Source organism: Erpetoichthys calabaricus, chromosome 10 (genome assembly GCF_900747795.2).
Source record: "Erpetoichthys calabaricus chromosome 10, fErpCal1.3, whole genome shotgun sequence".
Taxonomy (NCBI): Eukaryota; Metazoa; Chordata; class Cladistia; order Polypteriformes; family Polypteridae; genus Erpetoichthys; species Erpetoichthys calabaricus.
Window position 1 is genome coordinate 52,161,774 of NC_041403.2, and position 13,712 is coordinate 52,175,485.

A 13,712-nucleotide genomic window follows, 5' to 3' on the forward strand; every position below is an offset into this window, starting at 1 on the left:
ATGTATCTAGATTGCATAATACCATACATTGCATCAATCTTATCTTTGCACAATGTCTTGTCTTGTTTGTGTTTTAATTTTAATTTTAAATTTTAATTTTAATTTTGGGGTGGCATGGTGGTGCAGTGGTAATGTTGCTGCCTTGTAGTTAGGAGACCTGGGTCGCTTCCCAGGTCCTCCCTGCGTGGAATTTGCATGTTCTCCCCATGTCTACTTGGGTTTACTCCTTGTACTCCGGTTTCCTCCCACAGTCCAAAGACATGCAGGTTAGGTGCATTGGCGATCCTAAATTGTCCCTAGTTTGTGTGTGTGCCCTGCGGTGGGCTGGTGCCCTGCCCGGGGTTTGTTCCTGCCTTGCGCCCTGTGTTGGCTGGGATTGACTCCAGCAGACCGCTGTGACCCTGTTTTAGGATATAGCGGGTTGGATAATGGATAGATGGATGGAATTTTAATTTTAAATTTAAATTTTATTATTAATTTAATTTTAATTTTTTATTTCCAATTCATGTTGTTATGCTGTGGACCCTGAGCTTCGCATTTTCGTCTATCTGTATACTTGTATATGGTTGAGATGACAATAAAGTTCGCTTTGACTTTGACTTTTGACTTTGAGAAGCGCCGCCAAACCCGGAAATTTTCCTGTGTTTTATAAACACATTTAGCCCTTCATTTTCCATGAAGTTAAATAACATCCATCCCCTTTTTACATCCTCGACCTGTGCCACTGACGATTTGCAGTATGAACACTGGCAACTGCGTCACCCGATCATACTGTTTAATCGTATCAACGGCAAATAACTGGATGAAAACTAAATTGAGACTTTGTTAACTAGGCTTCTGTTACTGGACTACATGAAGCACACACTTCTACTTGGCTGTAAAATTGAACCTCACAATGCAGCGACATACTGGTACATGTCCTTCTTGCCTTGCTGGAGTAATAATAATGCAGGTATTTTTACTTCAACAGAATACGTATTGTGTTAGGTTATTTGTTACTTTAAAATGTAATTGGACTACTTAATGCATGCTACTTTCAACATATTTCCCTAATGCTCCCAAGATTCTGCTGCTGAGTTTAGCATTCTATGTTCAGCCCATTAACATAAATTTATCAATTTTTGAAATATTCATCTCTAGATTATTTCAGCCAGTAGAAAGAATAGTGTGATCCCTTAGCATTTACATCAGGAAATTGTTCATTGTGGATGCTTCCAACATTTGTTTGTGACTCCTGGAAGTGTGTGTAAAGCTAGCAGAGTGTGACAAACAAAAACCTAAAAAAAGACTACAAAACCCTTAACTGTCCCAAAGTTAAGGGCTTACATGGCCACATGTCCAGGTTACTCACAGAGAAATCTACCTCTGTTTACCAGTTTTCTCAGTGACCAATGACTTAGTTTCTCTAACTGGAATAAAGGTTTAAATGGAATTTTAGAAACTGGATTTCTCTGAACAATGGGGTTATTAAAGCACATGTAAATGCACTCATTGTGTCCGTGTGCTGCCATAGAACAAAAATGACAAACCAGGTGTGGTTGTTGGGCAGGTTTTAAGTTAAATTTTCTGCTCAACTTTGTAAGAGAAGAAGATGTATCATTTTCATTTTGAGCATGTAGTTGAAGCATCACCAACTGTAATGTGGTTATCTTTTAATAAAGTGGAGCAGAGACACGTGTGAGCAAGAAAGCATCAGCTTGGCAGCAAATGTGTGTTCAATTCATGAATGAATATGCACAAGAAACCAAAATAATTTTTCAAAGTTTGCTACTCCTTAATTGGATCATTTGTAAAGTGTCATCATGCAGAAGGAGAAGTTGTGAAATATTGCTGGTTATTGTATCTTATTACACATGTTTTAATCACTCTTATGACATTTCTATTAATCATTTTTAATTAGACTTCCAAATGTAAACTTTTTTCTCATAAACGTGGCATCATTCAAGTTTTCATCTAACTTCTGTTTCATAATTTCTTCCTTTAGTTTCTGATTTCTGGTGGCTCACTGGCTACCTCCAGTATCTGGTGTTCAAATCCCAGCATGGTCACATTCTGCACGCCTGCTAGCTTTATCCGTCTCTGCTCCTCTGTTTATTTTGATTCTTTTTGGGTTCTTAAATTTCCTTCTAGTTGTTTGGTTCTTCCTCAAGTTTGGCTAAGTGTGCATTATTATACCCTATAATGAATGCCTAAAGCTTCTAGGATAGAATCTGCTCCACCATAACCCAGTTTTACCCTCTCAGATGTACATCTTGCTTTAGCCCAGGCAGCTTTAAAAGTTTATTTATTGTAGGCTAAAATATAAGTGAGTGTTCAGATCAGTGCATTTTGCTGAAAAAGTATTCCCATATGACTTTGAAATGAAGATGAAATAATCTGAGTTTTGGACCCTGATTCCTGGTGAGAGTGATACTCTCCTTCACATTTGTGCAGAGCTTCAAAGCTCTCTACTCATGGTCCCCAAAGCCACCAGGGCGGTCGCCCCCTCGTGGTCTGGAGGAGGCGTAAGCCCTCCTCCGGTCCTCTTGGGCGTCCCGGTTGGGTACCACCCCCAGCTGCGTGCCACAGTATATACTTCTTTTGATTAAATTTTAATTGACATCTGTTTTAAGATGCAGAACACATTAATTGTTTCTTCTTTTTTTTTTAATTATCAGACAGACAATAATGAAATGCAAAGTGAGCCTATGGATGTCCAGCTAACTTTATTCTTTATTTATTTATCTTTGTGTCCATCTATTTCATCAAAACATTATAAAGAAATAAGCGACAGTCTGAAAAGTATTGCTCTGCTCTGGTCTGAAAAACATTTTTATGGTGCTCTAGGAAAAAAGATAATGAACATTTTAGGAAATGGTAGGTATGACAGAATGAGAGCAGTAGTAGGCCACAGAATTAGAACAAGAATTGGTTTCTAATTAAGAAAACAGATAGATGTGAAATAGTGGCCCTAGAAGAACTGAGTTTGAGACTCCTGATTTTGTTGGTCATCTGTTGGCTTGCTTTGCACCTAATTATGGTTTAGCTACTGGCTAAGGAAAACAGAAGCACTTCATGTTTCTGAATCAAAACAGTTAAAACTGAGCAAAGAAGTATGTTCCAATAGCAGCAGTAATTGCTTACTAATGAAGATGGCTTGAATGAAAAGCTACAGACATGGCGGCCCCCAGTATCTGACTTTGACATCTCTGCTCTACTCTCATGGTTCACAGTCTTCTGCCTGTCGTTTGCCATTGTGGTTCAGAGTCGAGTGCCTTTGCTGTTAAAGTCTAACAATTAATTACATTTAGAAACTATTGAAATTGTCTTTAATTTTGATTTTCAGGCTTACGTTTCTATTACTGAAAAACATGAATTAAATTTTGTTTAATTTTTTTGTTATTCACAGGTGAACCTCGCAAGTTTGATCCAGCATTTAAAGGGCCTATCCATAACAGGTACTTTCCATGTTTTCTTCTCTCACTTCATCTTTCATGTATTTCTGAATATTTTTTATAAATTGTAAAAAGTCACATTTGTGTGGAAAAATATGACTCAAGATGAGCTCAGATTTTGTCCATTCTACTACTTTGGCAGTCCAAGGCTAAATGACAAGCTTTTTACTTCTTTGTTTCCTTGCTGGGCATCTGCCAGTAGCATGAAAATAAGACATGACCTTTACACATGCCTAATTTATCATCTAGTTTGAAAAAGATTCCAACCATGCTATGCTGAGTTTTAAAATGCACTCAGATACATTTGAAAGAGGGAAGCATGGATTCATGTTAGTCAAAATTCATGTTTTTGTTCGTTTTCAATACCTTAATATATCAGGTATCTCTCTTCATAATATTATTGCAGACAAAAGTAGTGCTTTATATAGATAAAGTTATTAAATAAGAAATTATATAAGAATCTGCTGTCTATATGCTGACTAAATCTTGTGATACATGGCCGGCCATTCAGCCCGGCCAATACCCCCAGGCCGCCAGGTGGAGCCCTCCATGCAGCATGGAGGTGCCCCGAAGACCAGCAGGGAATCTTGGACAATGCAGTTTTTATCCACAGCCCTGCTGGATACCATGGGGACCGCTAGAGGACGCTGCAGGGAGGAACAAAGATTATTTGCCCTATGCCCCGGAAGTACGTCCAAGTCACATGGACAAGAGGAATGACGTGCTTCCGGGGTGAAGAAAAAGGATTTTTATCTGACCCGGGTCAAGGACTGTAAATGATTGTGGGAATCCTCAGATGCTGAGCTGAGCTGGGTGGAAGGGTGGCAATGCGTCTGGGAGTGGAGGATTGATTATTGTAGTGTGTATTGGTGATTGTTTATGAGTATAGTGGAGTGTAGGTGCTTGGTGCACTTTATTATTTTCCTAATAAATAAGTATTGGACTTTTACCTGGGGTCTGGAGTCAAATCTGAGGGTTCAAGGGAGTGATAGCGCCCCCTATAGACCACAATCTGTTAAACAATGAGAGTATCATGTCTCAGATTGTTTGCTTTGTGAGACTGCTTTCTACAGTCTCATTTCTTTAACAAAACCTGCAGCTGTGTTTCTCATCAATTTCCAGAGTTATGTTGATGTAACCACTACAAGAATTTTTGAGAAAAAATATTTACATTTCATGTTGTTTTAGATTGATTACTTAAAAAAATGTTTTGTCATATTGCAGCTCTTTTACTTTTGATAATTATTATTTTTTCAGACCATTTTTAAGTGTTATATTATTATGTTCTACCTTTTCATTTTCTCACCTGGTTTTGGTGGATTTTGGTGAATACAGATACAGTAAACCCAAGTAAATACAATAAATTGTTTTCCATATAAAACGTTTATAGCCCCAAGAACAGATAAACTGTCACATACTCCATCCATCCATCCATCCTCTTCTGCTTATCTGTCGGGTCGCGGGGCAGCAGCTTGAGCAGAGATACCCAGACTTCCCTCTCCCCGGCCACTTCTTCTAGCTCTTCCGGGAGAATACCTAGGTGTTCCCAGGCCAGCCGGGAGACATAGTCCCTCCAGCGTGTCCTGGGTCTTCCCCGGGGCCTCCTCCCGGTTGGACGTGCCCAGAACACCTCACCAGGGAGGCGTCCAGGAGGCATCCTGATCAGATGCCCGAGCCACCTCATCTGACTCCTCTCGATGCGGAGGAGCAGCGGCTCAACCCTGAGAGGGCACTCCACCCTTTTCCGGCTGAGGACCATGGTCTCGGATTTGGAGATGCTGATTCCCATCCCAGCCGCTTCACACTCAGCTGCGAACCGATCCAGAGAGAGCTGAAGATCATGGCCTGATGAAGCAAACAGGACAAAATCATCTGCAAAAAGCAGTGACCCAATCCTGAGTCAACCAAACCGGACCCCCTCAACACCCTGGCTGCGCCTAGAAATTCTGTCCATAAAATTTATGAACAGAATCGGTGACAAAGGGCAGCCCTGGCGGAGTCCAACTCTCACTGGAAACGGGTTCGACTTACTGCCGGCAATGCGGACCAAGCTCTGACACCGGTTGTACAGGGACCGAACAGCCCTTATCAGGGGGTCCGGTACCCCATACTCCCGGAGCACCCCCCGCAGGATTCCCCTAGGGACACGGTCGAACGCCTTTTCCAAGTCCACAAAACACATGTAGACTGGTTGGGCGAACTCCCATGCACCCTCCAGGATTCTGCTAAGGGTGTAGAGCTGGTCCACTGTTCCGCGACCAGGACGAAAACCACACTGTTCCTCCTGAATCCGAGGTTCAACTATCCGACGGACACTCCTCTCCAGAACCCCCGAATAGACTTTTCCAGGGAGGCTGAGGAGTGTGATCCCTCTGTAGTTGGAACACACCCTCCGGTCCCCTTTCTTAATGAGGAGGACCACCACCTCGGTCTGCCAATCCAGAGGCACTGTACCTGATGTCCATGCGATGTTGTAGAGACGTGTCAACCAAGACAGTCCTACAACATCCAGAGCCTTGAGGAACTCCGGGCGTATCTCATCCTCCCTCGGGGCCCTGCCACCAAGGAGTTTTTTGACCACCTCGGTGACCTCAGTCCCAGAGATGGGGGAGCCCACCTCCGAGTTCCCAGGCTCTGCTTCCTCATTGGAAGACATGTTAGTGGGATTGAGGAGGTCTTCGAAGTACTCCCCCCACCGAACCACAACGTCCCAAGTCGAGGTCAGCAGCGCACCATCCCCACCATATACAGTGTTGACACTGCACTGCTTCCTCCTCCTGAGACGCCGGGCGGTGAACCAGAATCTCCACGAAGCCATCCGAAAGTAGTTCTCCATGGCCTCCCCAAATTCCTCCCATGCCCGAGTTTTTGCCTCAGCAACCACCGAAGCCGCATTCCGCTTGGCCTGCCGGTACCTATTAGCTGCCTCCAGAGTCCCACAGGACAAAAGAGACCGGTAGGACTCCTTCTTCAGCTTGACAGCATCCCTCACTGCCGGTGTCCACCAATGGGTTCGGGGATTGCCGCCACGACAGGCACTGACCACCTTACGGCCACAGCTCCGGTCAGCCGCCTCAACAATAGAGGCACGGAACATGGCCCATTCAGACTCGATGTCCCCCACCTCCCTCGGAACATGGTCGAAGTTCTGCCGGAGGTGGGAGTTGAAGCTTCTTCTGACAGGGTGCTCTGCCAGACATTCCCAGCAGACCCTCACAACACGTTTGGGCCTACCAGGCCTGACCGGCATCCTCCCCCACCATCAAAGCCAACTCACCACCAGGTGGTGATCAGTTGACAGCTCCGCCCCTCTCTTCACCTGAGTGTCCAAGACATGTGGCCGCAAGTCCGACGACACGACCACAAAGTCGATCATTGAACTGAGGCCTAGGGTGTCCTGGTGCCAAGTGCACATATGAACACCCCTATGCTTGAACATGGTGTTCATTATGGACAATCCGTGAAGAGCACAGAAGTCCAGGTTTCACTGTCATTGCCCACATGAGCATTGAAGTCTCCCAGCAGTATGAGGGAGTCCCCAGAAGGTATGCCCTCTAGCACCCCCTCTAGGGACTCCAAAAAGGGGGGTACTCCGAACTGCTGTTCGGTGCATACACACAAACAACAGTTAGGACCCGTCCCCCCACCCGAAGGCGGAGGGAGGCTACCCTCTCGTCCACTGGGGTAAATCCCAATGTACAGGCTTCAAGTCGGGGGGCAATAAGTATGCCCACACCCGCTCGGCGCCTCTCACCGGGGGCAACTCCAGTGTGGTACAGAGTCCAGCCCCTCTCAAGGAGATTGGTTCCAGAGTCCAAGCTGTGCGTCGAGATGAGCCTGACTATATCTAGCTGGAACCTCTCAACCTCGCGCACTAGCTCAGGCTCCTTCCCCTTCAGAGAGGTGACATTCCACGTCCCAAGAGCCAGCTTCTGTAGCCGAGGATCGGACCACCAAGGTCCCCGCCTTCGGCCACCACTCAACTCACACTGCACCCGACCTCCTTGGCCCCTCCCATAGGTGGTGAGCCCATGGGAAGGGGGACCCACGTTGCCTCTTCGGGCTGTGCCTGGCCGAGCCCCATGGGTGCAAGCCCGGCCACCAGGCACTCGCCATCGAGCCCCACCTCCAAGCATGGCTCCAGAGGGGTGCCCCGTGTCCGGGCAAGGGAAAACGTCGTCCAAAGTTTTTATTCATCATAGGAGGTTGTTTTGTCACATACTGTTAATGTTAATATTCCAGTGAATGCAGTTTTATAAATGGATTCATTTTCATTCCTAAATGTGATACATAAAAGTAAAATATTTGAAACCGTTATGTCAGTTGATTCATCGACTGTCTAAATGTGGTAGGCAGATTTTCTAATTTCATTTATCACATCAGTTTTGATTGTTGAATTTATGCACTCAATAAACACAAAGATGCAAGTTTTATTTGGTCAGCTATCTGGTATTTTCGGGTATTTGGCAACATGATCATGAATAACCTGGACTGCCAACATAGAAGAATTTATTTTCATAGCCAGCAATACACGATCTATTAAAATGTTTGCCTCGTTAGGTGTCAATTGTTTTCCCTGCACAAGTTCTTTTGTGCCTTTACATTCTTGCTTAGATTATTTTGATTGAATGAGATTTTGGTTCAAACTGATATGGTGAACTTTTTAGTCGCTCCATGCTTTCCATTTGGTAGAAGTTACTGGTTACAAACATATTTTGCAAATTATACCATTTGTCTCCGAGTAGTTAAGCATTTTCCCAGAAGCATGTTGTTGCCTGGTGCTATGTGGTATATCCATTTTAACAAAACAGTCTGGCATCAACAATTCCATATTGAAGCCTAAACATCACTTCTTCGATTTACTGCTTGAATTCCCTTCAGCTTTTCACTTAAAAATGGCTATACTGACAAAGAAACAACAATGTGGACCATGTTATATAGTACAATTTTGTTTGAAACTCGTTTAAGTTGGGTCTGTAATTGATTTAATTTAATTCATTTTTACTTAATTTATAAAGTTTCATTTTGTTTGAAAGTCAGGTCTTTTTGTGAATGACCATGTAAAATTTGTGAGTGGTGCTCACAAGCCAGACTTAGAGGGAACATTGGTGACTGCATCTATACTTTATTCCAGTGCTGGGTACCCTAGCTAACAATGAATTCCTTTAAAGAAATGTAGTCTAAAAATTTATAAACATTGAATTTAATGGTGCATAATATATATATATTTTTTAATTTTAAAGCAGATTCTCTTTCATAAAATTCATTAACTGACTAAAATATATTTATCATGTGTAAATTTATTGATAAACGTCCATGGTGGGATTTGTTGCTACAGTTAAAAAAAAAAAAAGAAATTGAAAGTTAGTTGATCACATTGCCCTAACAATTTTTTTAAAATCTTACTTGCATCTACTTCCTTTTCTGATCAGCTGTTATTTGTCAGCTAGTGATATATGTACATGGGAAAATATAATTCAACTGTTGTCTCCAAATGAATCTTATTTTGTAAAATTTCCTAACCACTGCTAAGTTCAGTCTAACATTTATTCTAAACATAACTTAATTTCCTTTAGTCAATTGCCCATGTAAGCAGTGTGACCTAGTTGCTAAATCAATAACCTTGTCTGATTCCAATCCCCATAATTTATTGTTTTAATCTTAAAAAAATACTTGACCTGCCTGTAATCTTATTGTAGAAAATGTACATTAGTGCACCTGGTTGTACATTCTCACATTTACTAATGGATTTCATTTGGATGCTGCTTGAAAATTACAACCTTCAGATAAAAACCCACTGTGAGAATGTGCAAGCTCAACATGGAAAGTGATTGTGACTGGGATTTGAATCCATTCTCGCAGATATGTGAAGTAATAATGGTATTCACTTACATCATCATGCTTCCTCGCTGTTGGTTTCATTACAAATTAAATAATTAAGCATGGACCTTACTCCTTTTCTATGTTAACTAATGTTGCCTTATTTTAATTTCTTATTTTGTCTTTTATTTTTCTTTTCTTCATTATGTAAAGCACTTTGAGCTACTTTTTGTATGAAAATGTGCTATATAAATAAATGTTGTTGTTGTTGTTGAGTGATGCCTTCTTTTCCAAAGCCTTTCGTGACATTGCATTGTTTCATTTTTTGGATTGTATTTTGTGAAGAGCATTATTGCTTTGGGTGGTACTTGACTCAAACTAATTCATTCTGCTTCAATTTAATTTGCACACCTTGCATGGGACAGGAAAACTGATTGATCAGTTACCAGCTGAACATCATTTTATAGTGCTGCTAGAACATTTTTAGGTGCCACTATTCTCATAAATAAACAATGATTTGATTTCAAGTATTTCTGATTTTCAGTGTCTAAAGATCTACTGAATAATATTCCATATGGTAAACTCATTGTTTTTCCAAAGATTCTAAATGGGAACATCTTTCTAAGATTTCTGCACATTCTGGAATAACATAGACCCAACAACTATAAGCAGATATTTTTGGTGTGATGATGTGTATCATAATATCTGAGGTTTAATGTTAGCTTATAATATATTTGGTAAAAGTAAATCTGTACAAGGACTTGGTTTGGGTCTGTTACAATCTATTTTACCCTATCCACTAGAACTTGGGAGCTATCACCATACATTTCTTTATTGATCTTGTGCCTTCTCAGCATTATAGTACAATTTTGGTGGCAATTGATCAGTTTTCAAAATGCTTTCATTTTGTTTTCTGTGAAAAAGGCAACTTATGGCCAGGGAATTACTGTAGATAATATTTTATTGAAAAAATTTTTCATTTCCATTGGTTTCACATTCCATATTTTTTAAAAGAGACCACATTTTGCTTCATATGGTTTGCAATGTATTTGTACTACGATGGGCTGCAAGCTTAATTTGAACTCAGGATATCAGACATGAGAGAACTTTGACTTGGAAGAATTTTTGTGCCGCACTGATGATTCTTTTAAAAGTTACTGGAAAATTTATGTTACTCTTGACAAAGTTTGGTTGTAATGTTTTAATACATTCTGCTATCTGGGTGTCTCTTTTTAATTATTTATGTAGTTTTAAACTCTCTCTTTTAGAGCTGGAGTCAGTACCGTGGTTTCTTCATTGGTGCTTAGGGTGGTGGAGAACCTCACTAGGTTATGCATTTCATGGAGTGTGGTTTAGGGGAACCTAAGTACTGTATAGTGGAAGCCTCTGCCAAGCAATTTTCACACTGCAAATGTAAAGCAGCCCCAGTGTTTTGGGCTGGACATAAAGTGTGGCTCACTATGCAAGACATCTACCTAAGAGTTCTGTCTCATTAATTTGCTCCACATTACATATTAGTCCATATTCTATTATTAAGCATGCTAGTCCTGTGGGTCTTCTTGCTTATTTCAAAGATCATCCTGTATTTCATGTTTCTTATCTCAGTCTGGTTCATGTTAATCCATGTTTTATAAATATATCCCTATTTCCTCCTAATCAAGTTCATGAGGAACAGGAATTTGGGATTCAGAAAATTTTGGATTCTCATTGCCATGATTCTTGTGCATATTATCTTGTCCACTGGCATGGTCACAGTCCTGAGGATCATTCTTGGGTGCCAATTAATGATATTCATGATTGTCATTTGTTACAAAGGTTGCATCCTGAGTTCATGTCTTAGGAGAGGGGCTTTGTTATAATTGTATACTTTTTGAACCATGTTGAATTCTGCATACTCTGTTTTGTTCTATTTTGCTAATACCTATTGTTGTCATCTGGAAGTCATTGCATATGATGTCAGTGGGGTGCTGCAATTAAAGATGTACTGTTTCTAATTGTCCAGGTTTGTGGCTGTTACAACAAGGGTATTTCATGAGTGCTTCTTTCAGAAATGTTTTGGTCTATGAGACGTTTTGTCTGTTTTCTTTAGACTTCATATTTTGGTTATAGGTGACTAGGTTATTGGGTTTAGTGACATGTTTCTTGGTTTTGACCTCTGCAAATGTTTAACAATGGTTTATGCATTCATCCCCTGATTCTTATGCTTGCCTTTTTGGCATGCTAGTATTTTATAATTCATAATATTGGCCATTTGGCTGTGACTTCTTATAGGCTGAATAGCCTGGTGGACAGCCATTTATACAATATAGATCAAACCAAGCTCTTCTGAAAAAAACATAGGCAAACTGATTTTAATAATGAAGTTAATTATCCAAAAACTAGTCAAATTATATGTAGATGGTAATACAAAGCAAATTCAAACAGCAAAACTTAATAATCATTAATCCAAAAATCCAAAACTCAAAATGAAGAGGTCAGTAATCACTTTGATTAAAAACAGCAGGAGAGGCTGAGAAAATGACTTTTGCAAGGAAACAGGGTTCACTTTTCTAGAGTGAAGCAATATTTTGTGCTCCCTATTTCCTCAGCCCCTCCAACCATATGACTTATGCTTCCTTAAGGTTGCATAGCAACAGACAAAGATAGGAGGACCAAGGAGAAAATAACAGAGAGAAGGAAGTGCTAAGGGCAAAGCCCGAACTGATTCCTGTCATAGAAAGAAATGGCTGGATGCTGAATCCCTGCCTTCTTGATATAAAGGAAGTTGTAAAGGCAGAGCCCCAGGTCATCCTTGGCAACCAACCATGAGTTCAATTATAGGTTGCTTTTCAAAGTAAAGAAGAATACAGTTCATAATCAGTGGGTGGTGATTATTATCTGCAGGATGCTGAATACTTTTATTTTAGTTTCTTTGATTTATGGGCCATTTATATTAGGAAAATATAATTAATAACAATTAAAATAAATTCTAGCATATTTAATTTATAGGGTACTATAGTCAGTGTGGCAACCAAACCGATTAAATTTTACAAAGAGAGTAGGATAAAAAACTAAAAAAGGGTCTTCCATCAGTGCATAATGCTTTAAACATATTTTTATTATAAGTATTCATATAAGGCAGACTTCCAAATAAGTGCAACATACTATACACAGATTTAAAATAAAAAATAGTTCAAATAAAGTTAGAAAATGATATGCAATTAAACAAAGTACAATATTGATGTAAAAATTTAAATAGTATGTATTTTAGATACAGTATATTGTACGTGTTTACATGTAATGTATGTATATTTACTGTATATAACTTGTGAACACCAGCTTGCCCCAAACCCCAAACATAATGTAGTCCCGGGTTCAAATAAACTTCATACTTCAAAAGTAACAAGGACAGGTTCTCTCTCTCTCCACAATACCTCACAGTTCTTCTCCTCTCACCACTGCACTGCCCTCCTCCAGCTGAGTGTTGCTGTACATCCACCCAGCCCTGATTCACATGGATAAGAGAGTGCGGTCCCTTTTATTGAGGACCTGGGAGTACTTCCAGTGCCAAGGCTACTCCCCGATGGAAGTACTTCCAGGTCATAGTTATTGGGGAGCACAACCCTGCAGCACCGCCTTGCAGCACCCACGGACCCCAGCAGGGCTGTGTTTCCGGACTATAACACCCGGCATTCCCTACTGGTTCCCAAATGGGTGCCAATATGGAGTGCTGCTGCCATCTATTCTCTGGAGACAGTCCTTCCCTGTCCTCTTCTTTAATCCTGGCCAGGGAAGGTCTTAAACACATGTCTGGTCAGGACACCTGTCCATTTATTTGAGGCTTCCTGCCCAGGTGAGGAACCATCTCTTCTGGCTGGGATGTCCATCCATCTATTAGGGCAGCCTTGTCCTGGTGAGACATCCTTCCCTGTCTTGGCCGGGATGCCTTTCTGTTCTCTCAGGGCCTCCCATCCGGGTAGGTGATCTTCCCGATTTCTTGCCAGGATGCCTGTCCATCCAGGGTACCACCTACAATGTATAGTATGATATGTAAGCACTATTTGCCTCATATTTCTTATTTTACTCTGTTCTATACATATTTCCATTTTCTTCTGTGTTCAGGAAGACAAATGTCATTCAAGCTCTCTTCAGCTTAATGAGTGACTTTGATTTTCTCCAGAAAGTGTTCATCTCAGTGCCTGGGCAGTGTTTATGCTGCTATGCATTTGTTGGACTTATTAACACAACCAGTTTCTGAGAATGCTTATCTTAAAACACCAGACATGAGAGGTAATTTGCAAACTAATTAAAATGTTTCAGTTACCTAAAACCCTCCACCAGTACCAGCAACACCATATTCCATAGTCCTGTAGTAAGAGTACAGTCAGCTCTTCATTATGCAAACCTCATAAGCCAGCAATTCTAATTAAAACATATTTATTGCTTAACTAAGCTTTTAGTCACACACTTGCTTTATCT

At 40.9% G+C, this 13,712-nt stretch overlaps 1 protein-coding gene across 5 annotated transcripts in view; it reads left to right on the forward strand.

Moving 5' to 3' along the window:
• The window catches only part of slc44a5b (solute carrier family 44 member 5b), a 340,353-nt gene that overhangs the window by 168,035 nt on the left and 158,606 nt on the right, over positions 1-13,712 (forward strand). For all 5 annotated transcript variants that reach the window (XM_028811195.2, XM_028811194.2, XM_028811197.2 and 2 more), the window contains exon 2: positions 3,389-3,437. In XM_028811195.2, coding sequence (XP_028667028.1) covers positions 3,389-3,437 — 49 coding nt within the window. The remainder of the gene's footprint in view (positions 1-3,388; positions 3,438-13,712) is intronic.